A 21967-nucleotide genomic window follows, 5' to 3' on the forward strand; every position below is an offset into this window, starting at 1 on the left:
GCTATCAGAAGAACCGGGGCGATCAGAGGCTCAAGGCGCCCTTCCCCCACCCCGAGGCAGGCGCAGCCTTCAGTGTCTGTATAATTAAAAGCTCCGTCTTTCATGAGCACAATAAAGAGGCCAGGGGGTGGGCAGACTGCAGCCCTGCTGCATGTTAATGCATTTATTATGATCAATAAGCCCTTGCCTTGAGTTCTGTCCTCTGGTTTGGGTGTCGGCATGACTGACAGCAGACAGACACACACACACACACACACACACACAGCAGTGTGGGCAGTTGGAAGTTCACAATTGTTTGGACAGAGCCACTCACAGGGTCTCCAAGTGTGGCCTTGGGGCCAGACAGGCCTAGCACTGGCGCTGGCTCCCCTCAGTGGCCGTGGCGGCCCCCGTTATCGCTCACCCATGTGCCAGGCATCCCCTCCGGTAGGAGGGCGGAGTCCCCGCAGGCGGGGCGAGGGTGCAGAGCCTCCCGGGGGATAACACGCCATCCTCTCCCTTGCAGTTACGGGAACTGGTCAGCATGTGCATCTACCCCGACCCCAACCAGAGACCCGACATCGGCTACGTGCACCAGGTTGCCAAGCAGATGCACGTGTGGACCTCCAGCACCTGAACGCGAATGCAGCGCGCCGTCTCAGAGCCGCTCCACTCTGCCTCACCTGAGTCTTCTCTCCGAAGCGGCCGCCTGGTAGCCTAGATCAACTAAGACCAGAGGGTTCGGCGGGTTCCCCAGAGGGGGCCGGGCTTCACAGCAGATGCTGAGTGCAGAGCAGCTGGGGGAGGGGCACTGGTCACAGGGTCACTGGTGGTCACATTCGAAAGTCCTTTCTTTAAACTGTGGACAGTCTCAGCTGGCTTGTTACCAAGGGTGGGTGGCTCGGCGAGCCACCGGCGCACCCCCTGCATCTGGATTGTAATGTGAATCTCTAGGAAAATTCCTTCAGTGACCCGTCAAGGTTTGTAAGAACAGGAGACGTGCAGGAGACTGTGTGATTTGTAGTGAGCCTTTCAAAATGGTTAGTAGCAAGTTCAGTTTAGCTCTTAGAATCTTTTCAAAAAAATCAAGCTGTGTGCTTGCTCTGTTGTAAAAGGATAAAATGGAAATAATTTTTTAAAGTAGAGTGGAGATTTTCCAAATATTTTTTATCTACATTTATAACTTGATGAATGACGATGAGGAGAACCCAGCATCTGGCACAGAGTCTCAGAAGGCACCTGGTCTCTCGAGAGCCTCGGGTGTGTTCTGTGCGGCCTGGCCCAGCCCTCCTCTCCTGATCACCTGCTCCGTCCCGGGCACCTCGGGCACTCCCGCCATCGCCTGCTGGAAGGCCGGCAGTTCATTTAACAGTGTTAAGGGTCTGTTCTCCTCTGTGGGAAGGAAGCACGGGATACAAAAAATAGAAATATAAACCATGCCCTCAGGCTGTTCTCTGTACAAGTTCTGGTTCTGCAACTGCCTACCATGACCCTGGGCACCTCTCTTAGCCTCTCTGAGCCTTAGTTTCCTCATCTGTAAAATGGGACTAATAGTGTCTACCTTCAGCCTTGCTGTCAGAATTGGAAATAAAATAGGCAAGTTACCTAGCATTTTGTAGATGATCCAAAAATGATAGCCACTCACCCACCCCTTCGCAAAACTGAAGTCCATGGACCATGTAAGTCAAGAATTAACGTACAACTAACTGTATGATGCACAGGAAACCAGAACTATGTTCGTTTATTTCTTGTTCCCAAATAGGATTAACTGTGAAGACTAATTTATAAATGTGAACTTAGGGAAAACTCAAGCTCTGAAGGAAATAGTTTGAATTTTGCTTTTCTACTCAAGTTAATCCTCATATGGTCTAAGTTGTCACCCATCGACCTGGTGACAGTTCAGCGTCCAGATAGAGACGTGCCCGCCCACTCAGCGTCCTGGTCAGGTTCTCTGACTGCAGCCGACTTGCTGACCAGGGGCCCACGCCTCCCTGGGGGTAAAGGACTTGGGCTGGGCCGCGGCTCTGTTCCCACATGTGAACTCTGTTCTACTGTAACCCTGCCGGGTTTGGGACATTTTCTTCAGATGCAACCTTTGCTTTGTACTTGTTCTCCATGTTTGAAATAAAATGGGGTAAGTGGGGTCACTTCTGCGAGTGAGTACGATTCACGGATAACTTAAAAACAGCCTCATGTTACAGCACAATTTCCCCAGACGCCTTTAAAAACAGAATTTCTCAGGCCCCAGACATTCGGAGTAATCTTGGAAATTTTTTAAGCTCCCCAGATAATTTTGATCATCATCAGCCAAGACACTGCTCTAAATAATTCCATTGTTCCCCCTACCCTACTCCTTGCAGTTTTAACAAGGGAGGGTGCCCCAAGAATGGGCTCGCTCTGGAAGACCATGGTGCTGGGACTCTGCCATGTACCCCAGCCACGCTATCTCTGGGGGAGAGTCAAGGCCCGATCTCCTGCCTAGCACTTGCCACTAAAAGTTTTTCTGATTCCACACAGAGTTTTTTGCACATATTCTGCTTATGGCACTCAGAGCCTCTACTATGTCACCCGTGGCAAAATCAGCCGCAGACACAGATAACTTGCTTCCTGTACACCATGCTACATTCAACACCATGAGAGCAACTCTGCCCACCAGGACCCTCTGGAGGCATGAAATTTCAACCATTCACCAGGCCCGAGGGCCTGTGAGATGATGGTACCCTAATTATTACAAACTGCGAGCCCCAGAACATTCCGCTGACTTCTGTGAAAGTGGCCGACGAGCAGCGGACCCAGTTTTATGCAGCTATGGCGAAGCCAACTGTCCCCCTACCTGCTTTTTCTTGGTACTTAGAACCGATGTCTCTACTTTTTCCTACTTGGCTGCTGATTTAAAAGGCTGTGCTGCCCTCACTCTAAAAAAGGCAAAACAAAACAAGAAAACCTGGGACCACCCCGAACAAAGAGAAGTTTGCACAAGGATGGGCAGAAAGGTTCATCTGACTTCCACGACAGAGGAGGCCTCACCTGCTTTTGGGAGGAGGGTCCCATTGCTCTTAGACCTGTGTGAACGCAGATGGGCACTGGGGGAGGCAAGCCTATCCTGAAAGTGGGAGGGGCAGGTTGATGAGCTTTAGTGACTAAAAAACCACACAACCTCCAGACCTCAGCCATTCCATCCGGTTTTCATTTTTATTGGGTCTCATTCAGCAGACACTACGCCAAATGAAGGTCTTACGGGGGGGCCTCCACTGCCCCCCACCCCCCCCGTAGAGCACAGATCAGCCCATCAGGGTGATTCCTGTGCTGCTCAAAGCCCAGGTTCTCCCTGGACACCATTCAGGAAGTGTCCATTGTTTGAACTGTCTCTTCCAGCACCTCGATTTCCAGGCTGGTGACTTTTTCAGTGAGGACCGCAGTCGTCCCTTTCTCACACCTGTACCGGCCAAACCTAGTGGGAGAGAAATAAAAGCAGAGTTAGGATCCCCTCAAGGAGTCCGAGAGAGGCCTGGAGAGAGGGACAAGTACTCAGGCAAAGCAGCAAGCAGGACTGGACTCAGAGCCTGGCTCTCCTGCTTCCCAGCTCTGTAACCCTGGGCGGAGGGGTACTCAACTGCCCCAAGGCTCACTCTCCCCGGTGCTCCAGGGCTACAAAATAGGGGTGCCTAGTAGATGTGTGCCCCAAAGCGCTCAGAGAGTGCACCTGGCACTTAGTGGGCCCTCACATTTCCCTCTCCACCTCACCGTCCCCAAAAGATGCTGGAAAGCACCTGGTCATTTGCCTTCGAGCTTCAACTCCCCCAAAGCACCCTTCAGTATCAGCAGGAAGTGGGCCCTTTTGTTAGGCTGTCATCACCCTTCTCTTGTGTAGAAACAAGGATGACCTAACTGTTACCTTAAACACTAAAAACATGTGGAAGCGAGAACAGTATAAAAATGACCCGCAGGCAGACTCTGGCTGGACTTGTCCCTCTAGACCACACTTCTGAGCCTCGAGAAGGGTTAGCTGTTCCCCGCGGCAGCGGGCAGGTCGCCGCCACATCATGCCCCACCCTTCTCTCGGGGTGACTCGCGACAGCGGTTTCTCGGAACACAGGCAGTCTGTCGGATCCACCTCTGAGCTGCTAATTCTCACACCGGGGCCAGGAATTACAGTATCGTCAAACAGCAGTACAAATCCAACTGTTCCTCTGGTCTTTCCCCAGCTGGGACATTATTTCTGTCAATCTGGCGCGGACTAACAGAAGGCTGCTGGCTATGCCGTGACCACGTGCTCCTTGAAAATCATCCCCTCAGATGGGCACTGGCGCTCAAACAGGGGGCAGGAAGCAGGAAAAAGCAGACGTCAGAGCTCTGCAGCAACCCAGGAGCTCGTGCAGCAGGCGGCTGGCCTCATTTCCGCCCGGCCCTCGGGCTCCATCCACCACACTCTCTTCCAAGGATCAGACGGCGGCACCTTCTCGGAGCTGTGCCCCGCCCCTCCCCTGCTGGCGTGAGGATGCAGCTCCTTGCCCCCCAGAATGGACCCCCGGCAGCCCGTGGTCTGGGAGCCAGAGCTCCCTGCGGCTCCTGTGTGCCTGACTCCTCTGAAGCACCATGTCCCGCTCCGACACGCGAGAGCCTCCACCCCGGGGCACGGGCGCCTGGCGTCGGCCGGCAGAGAGGGCCTCCCCAAGCAGGGTGCAGCGGGCTGGCAGCAGAGCAGCCGAGAGGAAGGTGCAGGGCTGGGTGCACAACGGCCCAGGCCCAATCTCTGCCCCCAACCCCACCCGCTGACTGCCCACTCTGCGAAAGGCTCCGCTACCCCAGGCGGCACCCACCAGTCAGCCACTGGCAGGAGAGACGGTGGTAAGATTCCGCAGCGCAGCGCTGCCGTGGGGCCCAGGCCCTGAGCAGCAAGTGGCTCTGTCCAGAGGGCAGGGGGCGCACACCTGCCACGGGCTGAGCCCCTCCGTACCAGCTCACTGAATCTTTACAACTCGCCAAGGGGGTCATTTTATGTCTGTTCTTGTGGGTTTACTCGCACATTGTGACTGACAATGTCCTGAAGAATTAAGATGTGCCACTGCTAAGCACAGGTTCCTTGTCCTACACAAATACTCCTTTCAGAGGCTCAAACGTGGCTTCCGGATTCCTCACCCAGGAGGCTGTTCTGTCTGGATGGAGTGTGACCAGGTCGCCCTGCCTGAACTCTCAGTTCCTGCAGCATCTTGCATATAATGGGGCACCCAAGCCGTCAGGGAGCTTGGCAAAGCCTGCTCCCCAGCACAGCCCCAGGCCCGGAAGGTGGTTTCCTTTCCAGCTCAAAGGCCGGGTACTCCACGGGTCGTTCACCTAGCTAGCTCCGTCATTTCCAAGACTAGGAGACTGATGGGCCCAAAGTCACCATGCCAGGCAATGACCTCTTCCCAGCCCCTGAGCCAGAACTCTTTGCTACTGAGCTACCGCAGCCTGCTGCGAGCACACTGAGTTCCCACAACGCTGAGCGCAGTGCTGGTTCTCAATGTTCTACTCTTTCCTTGGAACTACTCCCGACTTGGAATTCGTGTATACGTAGTGAGAGTTAAGGCGACGGTGCCTGCTACGCTCTGGCCTCGCTACAAGGCTGCCGGGAGGTGGTCGAGTCTGTGAAGCCCGCAGTGCTCAGGAGCCCCGTCTTTAGCTGTCAGGACCGTGGAAGAGGTCAGGGGCCAGAGGATGGCCAAACAGCTGGACAACAATACGAGACTATAGGTGAGACCAGTCACGAGGGCTGGAAACCTTCCAGTTCTAGTCAGCAAACCGGCTGGAACCCTGTCCCCCACTCTGAGCCTGGGCCGAGCCGCTGAGACACAGGCCTGCTGGGCACAGGCCCCAGGCGGACTGGCTCGGCTCCCTGGAGAGCAGGAGGCACCGGGGAGCTCCCCAGGCTAACTTGCAAGACTCCTAACCCATGGTTTATAACTGCTTACGACTCCTTCGCAACTCTGAGAAAAGCTGTGGGCTGGTTTCCCTGCAAAGTGCTTCTCGTGGAATTTCATACAGGAATTCAGGGGATCCTTTAAGAAACTAGAGAAAGAACAGCAGGTGATTCGAACCTCTCCCGGCAAACCCCCAGGCTAGGACTCTCTACTGGGCCCTGCTCTACCTCTCCCACCAACATTTTACAAGTTAAACCACCCTTCTATACCTGCCAGCTACCCAAATCATAAAGCAAATAAGGACTCAAAGGTGTGTGTGGCAGGCTGGCGTGGGGACACTGGAGTTACTAATCAAGAAAACCCTAAGTGCCATGGAGAGACCACAGGTAGCCGTGGGAGTCAGGGTACACAGGCAGAATTCCATCTCTCCACTTACCTGGTCCCCTTCTTGTTGGGCACTGAGTACGGGCGCAGGAAGTCCAGCTTGCTCTTGCTGATAACACAGAGATCAATGTTACTCCCAGACCCCAGGTCATTGAAGATGCCCGCTGCGATGGCTTCACTCACCAGCTTCTTGGCGTCCTCCTCCTGAGCAAGAGAATGGTAACGGTCATGGCCACGGTCGCTGTGAGAGCTACTCTGACAGCCACAAAGTGCCCTCAAGAGCAGTGTGCAGAATCCCTGGTGAGGTGGACCCTTTCAGTGCCCGTTTTATAGATGAAGGAAAGGTCTCCGAGTACCAGAACGACCTGCTGAAGGTTCCTCGGCTAGTAAGTGCAGAAATCAGGTCTTCTGAACCCTTTACACATGCACCTCTTCAAAATGCCGCTTCACATCGGATAATCACTGCATGACTGAGGACTCTGGGCTGACAGCAATTTATCATCTAAAACAGGGACCAGTAAACTTTTCTTGTCAAGGGCCAGGTACTAAATATTTTAGGCTTTGTAGATATACTGTCTCTGTCATTACTACTCAACTCAGCCACATTAGCACAAGACAGCCGTTAAGACGATGTATAAACAAACGTGTGTGGTTGTGTGCCAAAAAAGCCTCGGAGAGCCAGAGCTGGCCCATGGGTTGTAGTCTGCTAACCCCTGATCAAAAATGTTCCATAACAGTTGGAACCTGCTTTCAGGTAACATAATGAAGAAGTCACTATCAAGGGGAAAAACTAAAACCAAAACATTATAGTTCTAGCAAAATGGTGGCAAAGCCAAGGGTGGGACCTCTTGTCCAAGAGAATCTATTACTTTCTTTCACCTAAAGTGATTCCTTTCTTTGAATCATTCTCTCCTCTACTTCTTTTAGGAACAAGTCTAAGTCACCAACAGTTACTTGTAAAAAGGTGAATTAATTCATTTCTGATTCAAGAAGGCCTTTCAGATGCTAGGAGGCAGAGCTGCAGAGACGGATGAGGCCCCAAGGTCCCTGCCCTGTGGGGGTTTAGCGTGCAGGGGGGGTAATCAGCCACAAGTAGCTACAGTGCCGTGTGCTAAGGGCTAATGGATAACTGAGACAGAGCTGTGGAAACACCGGCTGCCTCAGCAAGGCCCCAGGGAGGGCTCTGCAAGACAAGCCACGCACCAGGCATGCACAAAGCAGGCCAGTAACACCGAAGGCTGGTAGTGGAAGCCGCAAGATGGGGACCTGCTTTGTCCCAAAAGAGCCAAGTACAGAGCCAAGTACAAGCTCTGTAGGCAAAAAGGAAAAAGATGAACCATTCTCCCAAGCAAGAGACTCCAACTTGTGCTGCCCCTTCCCCATTCGCCAGCACTGTAGAGCCCACAAGCAAGCAAGACGAACCAAAGAGTTCATGGAAGTGCCGCTCTTTGAGAAACAGGCACGCCTGCCTCAAAGTCCAGCCTGCAATCATCAAAGGGCAGATTTGCTGACTTCCTGTTGTGAGATCTGAGCCTCTCAGGGATCCTACTCCTCTGCCTGCCCTAAGCCAGGAAGTGGGATTCCAATGACATGAGCGCCCTCTACAGACTCAGAGAAGGATCGAGAAGGCTCTGCTGGAAGTGGGATCCTGAGCAACCCAACAGTAGGAGCTAGGGGGTTATTCTGATCTTTATCCTACCAGGTTTTTTCACTTCCTGAGTGGCCCTACTGTTGGGCCAGCGGAGCCCATTATTCTCCTGTGCATATACAGCCCCGTGAGAACTCATTCAAACAGGATCCTCCAATCAGGAATTCTCTCCTGGGGCTCCCAAGAGGCCAAAAGCCCATGAAGGTGATACCAAAGAAACCATCTTAGAGATGGCGGCTACCACACAGACAGCAAAACCTAACCGTAAGTTAATGAACACGGCCTCATTCCAAACTGTTTCTCTTAAAAGATTCTAGATTTGCGCGCGCGCGTGTGTAGGGACACCTTCCTTATTCCCCTGCTCCTCACCTATTCTCTTTCCTCTTCCCTTCTCTTCTCTGTTTCATGATTTTCTCTGCTTTGATATCACTGCTTTTCTCATCACTGCCATCAGTGCCTTGAGCCAGCCAACAGTACCTAGCGGATGTCAGCAACCCTGCTGGCTGCACTCGGGACTGCAGATTTAAATTTCCCAAGTCATTGTATGTTTGGGGATGGGGGAAGACTCCAAGGAAACAGAGATAGACACATGATATCAGGCATGCGTATCTAATGTCTGTCAGTGAAACTGGGCACACAGATACCAGAATGCAAAGAGTGCACAGATCACAGGCGAATCGTCCTCTATTTTGCAAATATTCCACAATGTGAATAGAAGAACTTAAAAAAATTAAAAATGTGCAAAAAGCATTACGTATAGCTTGATTTATTCATAAAATTATTATGTGCTGTTATTTAAGTATAAAAGGCTTTTAAAAATTGGGAAAATACACATTTAAATTCCTTTCCTCTCCACCGATTCCTTAAGGAAAAAAAAATCTCACAAGTCTCTGGTCTTTTTTCCAGTCCTACCCTCATCTAATATGCACAGGACTGAATATTATGAAATGGAATGAACCTTACTGACCACCTACCACAATATGCCAAGTATCGAGTTAGGCATATTGATGATCATAATTTTTACCTCTGTCCTCAACCATCTTCTTAAGTTAGTACTATCAGACACTACAGCTGAGAGAGTGTATGACTTGCCCAAGGTCACCAAGCTAGTGAACAGTTAAAACAGGTCCACGGGGCTCCAGAGCCAGAATGCCACAGCACCCTACCAGCTCACAAGCAACCTGTCTCAGCTGGGGGCTCCTTAGTGAGTTAGGGACAGTGGACAGCAGTTCCCTGATTCAGGGTATGTCACTCCTCAATCACATAGGATCTTCAGAACCTGGGCAAAGTGGATGGTGGATGGTAGTCTTTGGGCCAACAGGCAGTTTCTCCAACTGTCATTTCCGTAACAGAGGTGGGGGAGCCCTGCGTTTCCCAAACTGCCCACAAACACCACTTAAACATTTCTACAACGCAGTACGGCAGAGATCAAGATTAGAAATCCATGTCTTGGGGCACCAGGGTGGTTCAGTCCATTAAGCATCCAACTCGATTTCTGCTAGGTCATGATAACAAGCCCTGCATCAGGGTTTGCACTCAGCAGGGAGTCTACCTAAGATGCTCTCTCCCTTTCCCTCTGCTCCACCCCCGCTAGCGCATGTGCACTCTCTCAAATAAACAAACCTTTAAAAAAAAACAAAAAAACATGTCTTATTTCACATGTACCCCACCCCTAGCAAAAACCCTCAAAAGGCAAACAGGGTGAAAATTTACCAAGGCTCTATTGTCTACCCATTACTTACACAGTTAATGTCTTTAACAAATATTTAGAGACACCTACTATGTTCCAGGAAACACTTTGTATGTCACTTTTACCACCATATTTCCAGACGCAGAATTCTAGACACATATGCAAATATGCTACTGGGCATATTCATACTATGTTTTCTTTATAGTGGAGTTTCACGATTAAACAACTCTTGTCTTTAACACGTTCTACCAAATATTTAAGAAAACCATCAAGAAGAACCACCAACTGAAAGCAAGAGGTGGGGAAAACACCACATTTTTATCTGTCTCTGGCCCACAATAAATGCAGGAAGCATTGTTCCTTCCTTTAGGATTCCTTCTTCCCAGGGAAATCGCACTTCCTTTTCTGGAAGCTGCGGGGTAACCTGAGTTCTGAGCAGCATCTGCCCAGGGACAGCTGCTACCGAGGGGCTCTGACGAGGGCCCTGCAGAGCCTCTGGCCCCAGCTGAGCAGACCCCGGTGCCATGCTGTTGCCCACTGCCAGGCCGCCGCCTCTCCCCACCCCCGCCACCAGCTGTTCACGAATTTACGCTGTGAGTCACAAGGGAACTTGGATTCGGTGTGCACACAGACCAGCAGGACTCATCTTGGCTACCAGAAAAAATGGCCCTCTGGCCCAATGGCTGCTTCCTCTTACTTTGAGACACTCAGCCAAAATATCACCACCTGGTGATTAAAAGTTAATCTGGCAGATGCAGAGGCAGACTGGGTCTGAATCCCATTTCCTACTTACTGCTGTGCAACCTTGGGCAAGTCACTTCACCTCTCCGAATTCACTGTCCTCCCTTGTAGTAAGTATAGTGACAATACATTAGGATTTACCAAAGAACTAACGCAAGAATTAGAAATAAGGTATAGAAAGCACCTATTATAGTGCCTGACACACAGCTGTTGCGTAATAAAACATAACTTACTTAAGCAAGCAAGCCAGAGGGCTCCTGGAAGCACGGAGACCAAATTTACCTCGAAGCAGTGACTGCCCGTACCAAAGCCCAGGCCAGGAGAGGAAGGTCCAAACAAACCTGCTGACAGATCTGCACACAGTTCTGTGAAGAAGTTCCTCTAACAATTAATCCAAGCAAAAAGCACACTCCCTAAAAGTTCAGAGAAAATAAAAGGAGCACTTCCTGCTTTATGGCTACAAAGACCAAACTAACTGGGAATATCAGTCCCTCGGGCCGCCCCTGCTTCTTAAATGAGATTACAATAAGAGTGATGTAGTGTAGTACAAGTCAGCTGTGACAAGCAGCACTTTATAGAGCTATCTGTTTGTCTCCATCACCGCATCGCGCAATGTGTCCCCGGACTCCAATGTGCAGATCCATTTACCGCCACATGACAAATGGGCAGCACTTGTAAAAGGCACAAAGAGGTCCACGTCGGCCATGTAATGGTCACCACAGCTGTACCCGAGTGCTTGAGGGGACAAAACAGACCCCCAAGTTCATTAAACTGACCAGTAATGGATCTTTCAAAAAGTGCCTTAGGAATCGTACAGAAAAGGCTAAAATAAATAACTCAGCATGGAAGGCTAATCTGAAACGGTGTTTGATAAATTATTTATAACACAGGCGATTGTCTGCATTTAATATTGGAGCTACTAGTAGCATCTTTAAAAGATGATTTATGTGTTGTAATGCTATTAAACTTTATATTGGCCCACTGCTAGCTATAAAGTCTGCTGAGATTTAGAGAATGAGTTTTAAACTGTCACTGCAACATCATAGGAGATGGAGACTGTATTAAATCTTTACTTTAAACCTGTTATCTAGAGAGTTGCATTTTGTAGATACTCACAAACTGATAGATTACCTCGGCAGTCACTATGGTGCAGGTCCAAAATAGTACTGCAAAGAAACTTTTCCACATTATTCTTGTCTACAGCTACAATCGAATTTCTCTTCTCACTTAAGTGATTTTTAGATGCGGAATGCCACCAGAGTACAATGTTGGTGCCCCAGCCAATGGGCACTCTGGACAGTTCAGCATCGAATTAATGCTCTTTAAATAAAGCCTCTACATTCCACCACATTCACTTACGCATTTGGAACAGTGTTTTACTTACAGTAGGAGCAGGCAAAACATCAAATATGCACTGGAAAACCTAACACTATTTTAGATACAGCTTTGGAATGTGAAAATAAGTGTGTACGGCAAGTCGTTTAAAACAACTGACTTGTACCTAAAATTTTTAAAAATAATAAAATGGGTTATTTGCTGGAAAATATAGCCCGTTTAGGTAGCTGAGGGGCTGACATTAAAGGAGCTGAAAAAAGAAGAAACAGCCTTTGTCATGAAGGACAGAGCTTCCCTGGCTCTGCTGTCCTCTGGGGTCCTGCAGACGCGGCCCTTTGCCGTGCGTCCCACCATCATGCCGGAAGTCAGGGACACTGGCTCTCCTACGTCCGCTCCAGGGAATGAGACATGGGGGCGGCATCGCAGCTGGACCCTCTCACAGCTCCCATCAGTTTTCTTAGTTGCTACAAAATCTGCAAGGACCATTTAGTTCACAACAGTTAGCTCCTTTACTAAAAACTAAAAATTTTAGCCAATGAGAACAGAAGCCGTCCAAATTCACCTTGGAAAACCTGCATTGTCTTTAGTCACTTTGATGTGAAACAGCAAAAAAATGGTATTGCTCTGATGAGCCGCAGCAGAGGAGACTAGAAGTCTGGGTGTGATGAAGAGTTTGGGCTCTAACAAGAGGACCCAAACTATCCCATCTCCCTTCTGTACCCCAGGCAGCAAGCGCAGGGCCTTGTGTGGATGTCAACAAATGAAAACATGAACCACCAACTTCGAATGCATTCCCGGCTTTGCCCAACTGGAAGGTGAAATGAGTTATGAGACGGCAGCATACCGAAGGGGGAGTTCCAAAAGTGCGCCAGCTCCAACTGGGGACCAGGGACCAAGAGCGCTCCAAGACCGGTAAACACCGCGAGGAAGAGGTTTAAACACAGTGTCCCGTGGTGGCCTGTGGACACGCTGAGGTTCTGCCTATGCTACTGATGCGGCCTGAAGGACTCATTCGTGGCTGATGGTTGAATAAAATTTAAAGAGCTCAAAAAAGTGTTTAAAACAGTCCCCCCACAAGCAGACTGCTTCCCGCACTCTGTAACAGACATGATGTATCCCATGTGTGGCGACATATTTTACAGTGGAAAAGGTTAATTTAGTATTTTTTCAGACAGGGCTGTGTGACAAAAGCAAAGGTGTCTGACTTTTGGTTTTGGCCTGAGATGTGTGGGCAAACACGGCTGCTCGTGTGAACTCCCCAAACTGTTACGTGTAACCGAGGCACAGCTGGTGCTGCGTGTGCCCAGAGTGGCAAGTGAGGCAGGGACTGTGTCTTTAAGGTCCAGAGGGCACTGCCACTTCCACCCCCCCACCCCCCACCCCCGCGACAGCTTCTGGCACCTCGGATGTGGGTGATGGGAGTAAGGAAGGGCAAACCTGCTGTGCGCACAGGAGCAATCTGAGGGGTTTTCAGCAGGGATGGGAGAGGGTGTTCACATTCAAGGAACTGCCAGCCACACTGCTGCCAACCCGGCCCGTGCCAGACCACAGATCACAGAAGGATACGAAAGCCTGATCACAACGCGGGGCAGGACAGCAGACCTCTGAGGCTACGGAGCCGCAATGAGCCAGAAACAGCCGCCACAGAAATAGAAAAGAGCAGCCCAGCTGGGGCAGTGATGGACACGGCGCTGAGCTCCAGGAGTCCCGGGCTGCCGGCTGAAGGAACAGGGACAACGCCTCTGTCCAGGGGCTGTTAGGAGGAATAAGAGGACAGGAATGTCCCTGACACGCGGACTTTACGAACAGAATTATGAGCAAATTCTATGGCAGAAGGCAAGAGGCCAGGGTGTGAAGAACAGGGGACACCCAACCACCTCCGCTGGGTCTGCGCCGACTTACTCGATCCTCCTCACCGCCTGTGAGCAGAGGAAACTGAGGCTCTGGAACGGCTGGCTGCCGCACGGAGGGCGCATGGCTGGGTCTGAGTGGGACTCGGGAATCAGTGCCGGGGTAGGGCCTTGCCTCACTGAAGCCCACCTTCGTACCCGGCCACAGGAAAACCGGTGGTGGGCAAGAGGTCCTGCTGGATTCTGAGACACCGAATGGAAGGAAAAACACCTAAGCTTCCAGAGGGAAAAGGACCAAGAGAGACAGGAACATATTGCTTTCTGCAAGAAGAAGAAATCAGCGTTCGCAGCATATGTGTACACAAATATATATTTCCAAGGCTGCAGTGAATCAAATATAATCAGAGAAAAAAACAAGACTAGGTTTAAAGGAAGAGTAAGAAATATGCTCAACTATCCACCAAATGGAAACCAAGCTGCCCCAGGTGGTAATAAGATCTTCATAATCTCGCTCTCTCCCCAGCGGTCAGTGATAACTCTGCCAATAAATTCCTGGTGATGAAAACAGAGGGGAAAATGAAGTTAATGTGCTCCCTGGGTCACTCAGAGACGAACAACAAGAGCCACACTCACATCTGGAGGACGGAAAGCAGGGCAGGGGACAGGGCACATGTGGGAAGGTTACTGTGGGGACTGGGTTACACTGCACGATCCTGCTTCTACAGCCTCACAAGGATTAGAAAGGACTAGAAGGAGATCCATGGAAGTACAGAGCACCTTTGTTTGACGAAGTTTAAAGACCACATACGAAGCAAGTTTCACATGATATAAAACCCCTGAAAAAAATGTACAGTTCAGCTGAGTTCAGCAAACATGTCCTAATGCTCTGATCCTAACGTGCTCTGCAGACACCACGGAACACTGCGCATAAGGTCCGAAAAGACAAAGACCTTGCCCCAAAGAGTGTGGAGTCCAGAAGAGAAAACAGGAAGAAAAGCTCACTACAGTGTGGTAAGAGGTCTTAAGAATCAGGCCTGAGGCGCCTGGGTGGCTCAGTGGGTTAAAGCCTCTGCCTTCGGCTCAGGTCATGATCTCAGGGTCCTGGGATTAAGCCCGCATCGGGCTCTCTGCTTAGCAAGGAACCTGTTTCCTCCTCTCTCTCTGCCTGCTTCTCCATCTACTTGTGATCTCTGTCTGTCAAATAAATAAATAAATAAATCTAAAAAAAAAAAAAAAAAAAGAATCAGGCCTGATGCCAGAACTATAGAGGGGTACAGAGGTCTCACAGGGCGCAGGTGACAAAGACGAGGCTGAATCCTGACGTACAAATAAATGGTCGCCAAGCCAAGGGGCAGATGTGATGGAAGAAGTAAAACCGTGGGAAGGAGAAAGGTGTGGCTGAGTATCAGAGAACCTCATGGGTACAAGGAACTGGCCCTGCAAGCAAGGCAGTGGGAGGAAGTGGAGAATTTCAAGCTGGCGAATGACGTAGTTAGATTTGTGTTTTATGAACCTATAACCTGGAGGCAGGAGAGGAAGAAAGGCCAAAGGCAGACAAGAGGAGAGCAAGGGATTAGAATGCTCCCAGTGAGATGGTGGTGGGCCGGCAGGGGCAGGCAGGAGGCCCATCAACAGGGCTGGGAGGCTGGTGAAAGTGAGGGTCAGGTGGGAATGCAGGAGAAGGGAGTGGCGGGTGCTGCCTGGATGTCCAGCATCGGTCCTGGGCACTGACCCAATTCTCAACAAACTCAGCCATCACAGAAAGGCCTTTTATAACTTCTTGGCGGCTGTTCTTCTGGCAGGTTGATAGGAGACAATGATTAACCTAATTATATATTCTAGACACTGGTAAGCTTCTGCGGTAGGCACTCTAATGGGTGTCACCAAAAAGAGACAAGATAAAGGAAGAGCCAGTGGAAGCTGCTGTTGCGGGGGAGGGGGAATCCGCCAACTTGTAAATGCCATTTCACTGGTGGCAAGGGCTCGCACCCTATGCCTGTCTGGCCTCTGGAGTATGGTAGAAAGAGTGTAAGGGGCTGATTAACTATGGGGCAGGAGCCAAAAGAATGTAAGGAAGTTCTAAGGGAAAACTGTGGTCATGAGGGTTTGGCCATTGCAAAGTAAAGTTACGAGAAAGTAGAAGTGAACAAACCTAAGTAAAACAGACAAGCAGAGAGATGGGGGGGGGCGGGGGAGTAGAGATCCTGAGGTGCTGCCAAGTCAGACACTTCTCCATGAGACCCCTGGCTCGTCACCTCATCCCGGGATCCCAGGCGCACACACAGCCATCAGATGCCCCCTCAGTTACTTAAGGTTCTTGAGAGGAATGGGGATGCCTCCCAAAGGGGCATAAAGAAACTTCTGGAGCTGATGGATATATTCACAATATGACTGCAGTGGTGGGGCTGCGGGGAGGAGGGAGGCAGCAGAGGCAAAGAATTGAAGAGAATGAAGACCCAGGAGAGCCAAGTCCTGTTACTTAGGAATTACGTGACCTCGGTGGTAAAGTCAACATTTTTAAGTCCCAATGTCCTCATCTGCAGAGGAGGCCTGAACCACGTAGCACCGGGGTGGGCTGTGAGGATTAAACAAAGCACTCTATGCACCGCAGACACCGCTAGCACAGCACAGGAAATCCATGCTGGGTGCTAACCTGATCCAATCCTCCCCTTTCTCTCGCGTTCACAAACACCGTTACCAAAAGGCTAGCTCCTGCAGAACTACCAACACAAGGGGCAACTGATCATAACTCAGTACTGTTTTTTCAAACCCCAATTCAAAGCAAATCAATTATGAGAAGAGCCCCTGTACTAAAAATGAAATTCACAGTGATGCCATAAAACACACGAGCACACTCCATACAGAATTTACTGCTACGCCAATAAGAACCGTACTAAGTGGCACATTTTCACTTATGTTTCATTAGAAATTATATCCTACAATAAGGCAGAAAAAAAATAAGGCAGAAAAAGAGCTTACATTACCGCGAGCAGGCCCTGTGCCTAGTACATTCTTCCACTTGGTCCACTCACTGTTCCAAATAACCCTTTAAGGTAGGGGCGACCCATATGACCATTTTACAAATCTAGGAAACAGAGGCTCAGAGAGGGAAAATGACTAACCCAGACAACCGGAAAGTCTGAGATTCTGCAGAGTTCTGTCTGACTCACAAGCCCCTGGGGTTTTTTTTTGTTTGTCTTTGTTGTTTTTTCACTCAAGACAACAGAACCTCCATACAGCTAGTTCCCAAATCACTAACAATGCTTGTAAACTCCTTAGGTGTAACTGACGAACCCACGCGTGATTTGCCTTTTTAAAGTAGCTGACCTCGAAAATTCTTCAAAGTTGCAAATACGCTGCTTAATAATGCCACTCAATCATTCCATCAATTCCTCATGCTTGTTGACATGTGGTAAAACTAAGAGCGTCCTGATGACTCTCCCTAATACAGAATGTATACTCATCGAATCCCAAACCAACAGCCTATTAATTCACTGCATCAGCCCTACATTTTAAACGTTTCCATTTCCCTACAATCCACGGATTAAACCTCTCAGCAAACAGAATGAGTCAAGAGAATAAGAGAAGAAACTTTTGTTGAGCCTGAGTGCAATTTACTAACAATCCCCTCAAGTACTGACTTAAGCCAACGTCGCGAACGAGGTTTAGGTTTTATAAACCGGGGTTACAGGGGTTACATCAGAGACAAAAATCAATCTTCGCGCCCAGACCTCTTCAAAGCCCCCGCATGCACTTTCCTTCATGCCCTGTTTTTGCTGTCACCCCAATTCAATTTATTGGCGTTCAAAGAAACTAATGTATTTGTCAAGGAATCAAAGTTAATGTTCCCTTGGATCTTTTCAATCTCCTGGTATCATCACAGTTCCAAGTTCAGAAAAACTAGACTCCGACATGACGACTGGGTGACAATGACTCCAGGTGTGACTGCGCTCTGGGCACTGGCTGCTGCAGACAGTTTCCAAAATCTGTACGACTGGGTGGAATTTTAAAATATCAACTTTAGCACAACTTCATGTCATTTTCTTATTTTTGTTCCTGTACCATTTCAGGGTTAGGGAAGAGTAGTATAAATTACCTCACAGAAACCCCCAAGTAACATTATCTGTTAAGGTTAAAACTTTAACTCCCTTCCCGAGGTATGCTGCTGGGGTCTCATTACAGCAGGTAAGCTCACATCCCGCCATGCACAACACACTAAGTACCAGCATCTCCCAATTACACTGCAACGGAAATCTCAAAGGACATTTGGAAAGTCTACACAGCTCCTGCACCCACTGCCGAAACACAACCACCTCTAATGGAACGTGGCAGCTTTCTAAACTAAATATTCACACGCAGGGACAGGGATGCTAAGCTCGGCCTTATCCCACACTGAAGAGCGGATGCTAATTAAAAGGCCACACCGACTCAGGAAATGACCACCCCGACAACTCTGGACACCCTCCGCAGTTTCGTTTTCCTATTTCCAAATATGTTCAGCTGTCCAAACTTCCAGGGTTCCACAACTGAAATGAAGTTAGAGCAGGTGCTCCCCCCAACCCCCCGCCCCAGCCCTGCACCTCTGTGCATGATGTGATGCCCCCTGGTCTCTCTTTTTCTGCAACCTCCCTGTCCCACCCCTTCCTCAAATGCCAAGACAAAAAATTCAAGGAGTCACATGCGCTTCAAGCCATCCGAAAGTCCCCAGATTCCACCAGTCCCCCTCTGTGTTACCTCTGCGCCCCCCACAGACGCACCCTTCCTGCGCTTTTCACACCGCGCTTTCAAGTAGGTGCCCGTAGGCCGGTCCAGCCCACTAAGTTGTAAGTGGAGAGACCACGGCTCATAACCACGCACAGACGTCGGCACCCGGCCAGAGATTCAGCACAACTCGGGTGAATGGAGCACAAGGCAGCCCTTCACGTCTCTGAATGATCCCCGCCTCACGGCAGTTTACAAAGGCTCTCGCGGACACTCAGTGGGGATATAAAAGATGTTCTTCTGGTGATGTAGGTACCAAGAAACTTCTGGTTTCTTCGCCCACGGCCCTTCTGCCTTTGCCAATTTTGATGTTTTTGAGAAAGCCCCATTCTTTAAAGCCTTTATAACAGCAGGAGGTATCCAGGCTATGTTCATTCTGACCATAATCATTTGGCTATTTTTGGAACAGCTTTTACTTCAGCTAGCAAAATCTAGACTAGGCTGTGATGCAAAGAGGAAAAAAAAAAAGACCTGTCGTAATTGTAGTAATGGCTTTGAAATATCTCATCTAAGCCAACTTTACTCTCACGCCTCTTAAAAATTGCTAATCCCTTCAAATATTGGCAGTTCCATTTATTCAGCTCTTCTGAGACATCGGATTTGCCTTTTCCCCCCTTGAGTTGATACAGATCTACGAAAACTGTGAAACGAAACTTCTCTGCCTGTGCAAAAAACAGGGGCATTATTAAATTACCATATGTTCTAGATCAGAAGGTATAAATAGTACAGCAGCCCAGGAAAACTTCCCAAGCCATGCAAGCTGACAGTTACTGAAATACAGATCAAGTGCTCAAGTCCCCCTTTCTCCCGCAGCAGTGGTCCCATTTAACATTTAAATATGTAATGTAAGTTTACCATTTTTATTTTATGTTCATTTACAGGTATAACATCAACGTACACAGGCACCGCATTTAAGTATTGAGCTCCAAGTGTTATTTTACACTTAATTTTTCCAGAGCTGTTTCACTTTTAAAAAAGAAGAAACTTTCCTACGATTCTTAGTCACACTTGAGTGTGTATCAGTGAATGTGTAACGTGCGGCTGCTTTGCACACCCACATGCCCACCGCCTCCCCCTTTTCTGATATCACACACCACACAAGTATAATAAACCATGTTAATATTTCATACCACTGTGAAATATGCTGGAGTATCAATTCAACATCTGCTGTCTTTAGGGTCCGGGAGTCCCGCAGAGACACTTCCAATTTGTAATTGAGTTCTATGCTGAATTAATCAGCAGTTTATCTTTTTTACTAAAATAACGTCTTCACCACTAACCCAGATTTACATTAACAATTTATGCCAAATTACCTGCCAAGGCAAAACTTATAAGATTCTAAGCTACCATCCAATAACACTCAGTCCTATATTTCATTTCTTGTATTTCTCTAACCGACATACAAGAAAAGTGGAAATCCATTGTTTAAGAGCTGCCACCCTCTAACCACAGACGACCTCTTGGATTCCTGACACAGAGACTTACTTCTGACAGTGAAATTCGGGGGGGTTTCCCCTCTTCTCCTCAAAGCCACTGTTCAGTAAGGGGTTATGAAGCAAAATTTTCACAAAATAATAGTTCCAGGATGGAATGAAATCAGTGAATAATAAAAGAGTTCCTTTTCTTTCTTTTCCCAAGAAGTTGAGGCAGTCCAGTCTTGGCCTGGCTTGCTTGAGTAACAGAAAAGGACAATGCAGATAAAGGTGACATTTTTAGTGTCTTAAATTATCTCCCTGAGACCCTTAGCCCTTTGACCAATGTGGTAAGAGATGGATAAAGAAGTTCATTTTCTCTGTGATATCATTATGTAGAATATTATATTAACAAAACTTCCTTTTAATTCTACTCATATAGTTGAAAGTCACGAAAGACTTATTTCTAGTCAACACTGGAATCTAGCTTTTGCCTCTCTCTAATTAAAGACTTGCTGGTCACAAAGAAGCTACATTTTGCCTGCTGGATCTTTGCCACAGGTGCAGCAAGCAATATACTTTGTGAAATATTTCTCCTATATCCAGTATCTCCTCCTGCCTTTCTCAGTTATAGGAAATATGTAAAGTGAAAACATTTCAAATGGGAACACCTGCTCCAAAGAAATGCATCACAAATAATTACCTATCTACCACAGAGTAAAATAATGCCTCCTTTTCAATGTACTCGGTCCACAGCTGTAGAAGGGATTTCCACCGTCATACAGAACGGCCTCCTGCAATACCACCTCCGGACCGCAGCACCAAGTATAGTGTAATGCCTTGCATTCAGCGGGCACCCAATAAGTACCTGCTGACTGATTACATACTGACTTTACAAGAAAAGGAAATTCCGTGTGTACACAGCATAGTGTGAAAAAAATTTTGCACAGGATATTTCTGGCAGAAAAATCAACAAAGACTTCTCGAAGTCAGTAACCATGGAGCAGCATCTGTATTACCTTCAGCAGCAGGCCTCAGAGATCTGGCGGTATAGGACTTCAAATTTTACATAGGGTCACTTCTCTCAGATCTGCTGACTCATGAATTCTAAATGCCTGGCATCCAGAGGAATCCATTCCTAGCTCACTGGAGATTTCGGTAAACTACACCTTTCTTGCTGGGCCTCCTCCCATCTAATCCCCTTTTATTTCTTGAAACTAAATGGGAAGAATTAAGACTCCTTCTAGAATTTCCTTTGCCCCTTCCCCAAAACACTCCCCACTTTGAACTTCAACTTGTATCAGAGGCAGAATAAAATGGCAAGGATGGAAACAATAGCCACCCAACACTATTAACTGAGGATCTGAAGACCGAGAGATACGGAAGACACACAGACTCAGCCAGACGAACAGACATTGAAGTGGCCATTCCTAAGTCAGGTAGATGAAGCAATCCTACAGAATCAGAGGGAGAGAAGCAATTACTTGTGAAATTCCAAACTCTGTATAAAGGGAGCAAAGTCCTGCTCTTGAATTATCAGGAGAAAGACCAAAGAAAACATCCACCTGCCTTATAAAACACCACAAAAGGAAAAGATCCAAGGGAATAACCTTAACTCAAGAAGTCCTTTCCTATCTCTCCAAAGTTGGCTCAGTAGTGCTCAAACTCAGGAGAACAAACTTACTTTGTAAACGGGGGACAACTCAAAATATTGGGTCTGGTGAGAAGCTCTAAACATCAACAGTGTCTTCTCACCATCATCTATTCTAGAAGCTGAAAGTGATTCTCCGAATCACCCATGGAATCATTACACCAATTTCAGTGTCTGATCACTTCTAAAATTAACTGTTTAACTCCACTGGAAATAACTACTTAAGAATAATCCTACACTGGGCCCCTGGGATTCTATTTTTGGGTTCTGACATCTCTTTAAAAAAAAAAAAAAATCTAATGCTGGGGCATATGGGTAGCTCAGTCAGTTAAGTGTCCGACTCTTGATTTCGGCTCAGGTCATGACCTCAGGGTCATGGGTTCAAGCTGGGCACGGAGTCTGTCTGTCCCTCTCCTTCTGCTCCTCCCCCCAGCTCATGCTCGCTAGCTCTCTCTCAAATAAAAATATAAATAACATCTTAATTAAAAAAAAAAAAACTACTGTTTTACATTAAATACAACCAGAGAGAAAATTATCAAGGAAAAGTAATACATTATCTTGATTGAACAATAAAGACGCGACTTACTACATCTAACGCACATCCAGCGACCTGGCC

At 48.3% G+C, this 21967-nt stretch overlaps 2 protein-coding genes across 4 annotated transcripts in view; one reads left to right on the top strand and one right to left on the bottom strand.

Moving 5' to 3' along the window:
• Nucleotides 1-2126, top strand: part of NEK6 (NIMA related kinase 6) — an 81024-nt gene extending 78898 nt beyond the window's left edge. For 2 of the 3 annotated variants that reach the window (XM_032865827.1, XM_032865825.1), the window contains exon 10: nt 506-616. In XM_032865827.1, the coding sequence (XP_032721718.1) occupies nt 506-616 (111 nt within the window). Of the gene's footprint in view, nt 1-505 lie in introns of all 3 variants that reach the window. The other variant, XM_032865824.1, reaches the window with a different exon arrangement.
• Nucleotides 2127-3148: 1022 nt separating this feature from the next.
• Nucleotides 3149-21967, bottom strand: part of PSMB7 (proteasome 20S subunit beta 7) — a 61595-nt gene continuing 42776 nt past the window's right edge. The window contains exons 7-8 of the mRNA XM_032865828.1: nt 6316-6467; nt 3149-3430 (exon numbers count right to left, since the gene is read on the bottom strand). Coding sequence (XP_032721719.1) covers nt 3319-3430; nt 6316-6467 — 264 coding nt within the window. The 3' untranslated portion in view covers nt 3149-3318. The remainder of the gene's footprint in view (nt 3431-6315; nt 6468-21967) is intronic.

The sequence above is a fragment of the Lontra canadensis genome, unplaced genomic scaffold, assembly GCF_010015895.1.
Source record: "Lontra canadensis isolate GAN:19392208 unplaced genomic scaffold, GSC_riverotter_1.0 scaffold30, whole genome shotgun sequence".
Classification (NCBI taxonomy): Eukaryota; Metazoa; Chordata; class Mammalia; order Carnivora; family Mustelidae; genus Lontra; species Lontra canadensis.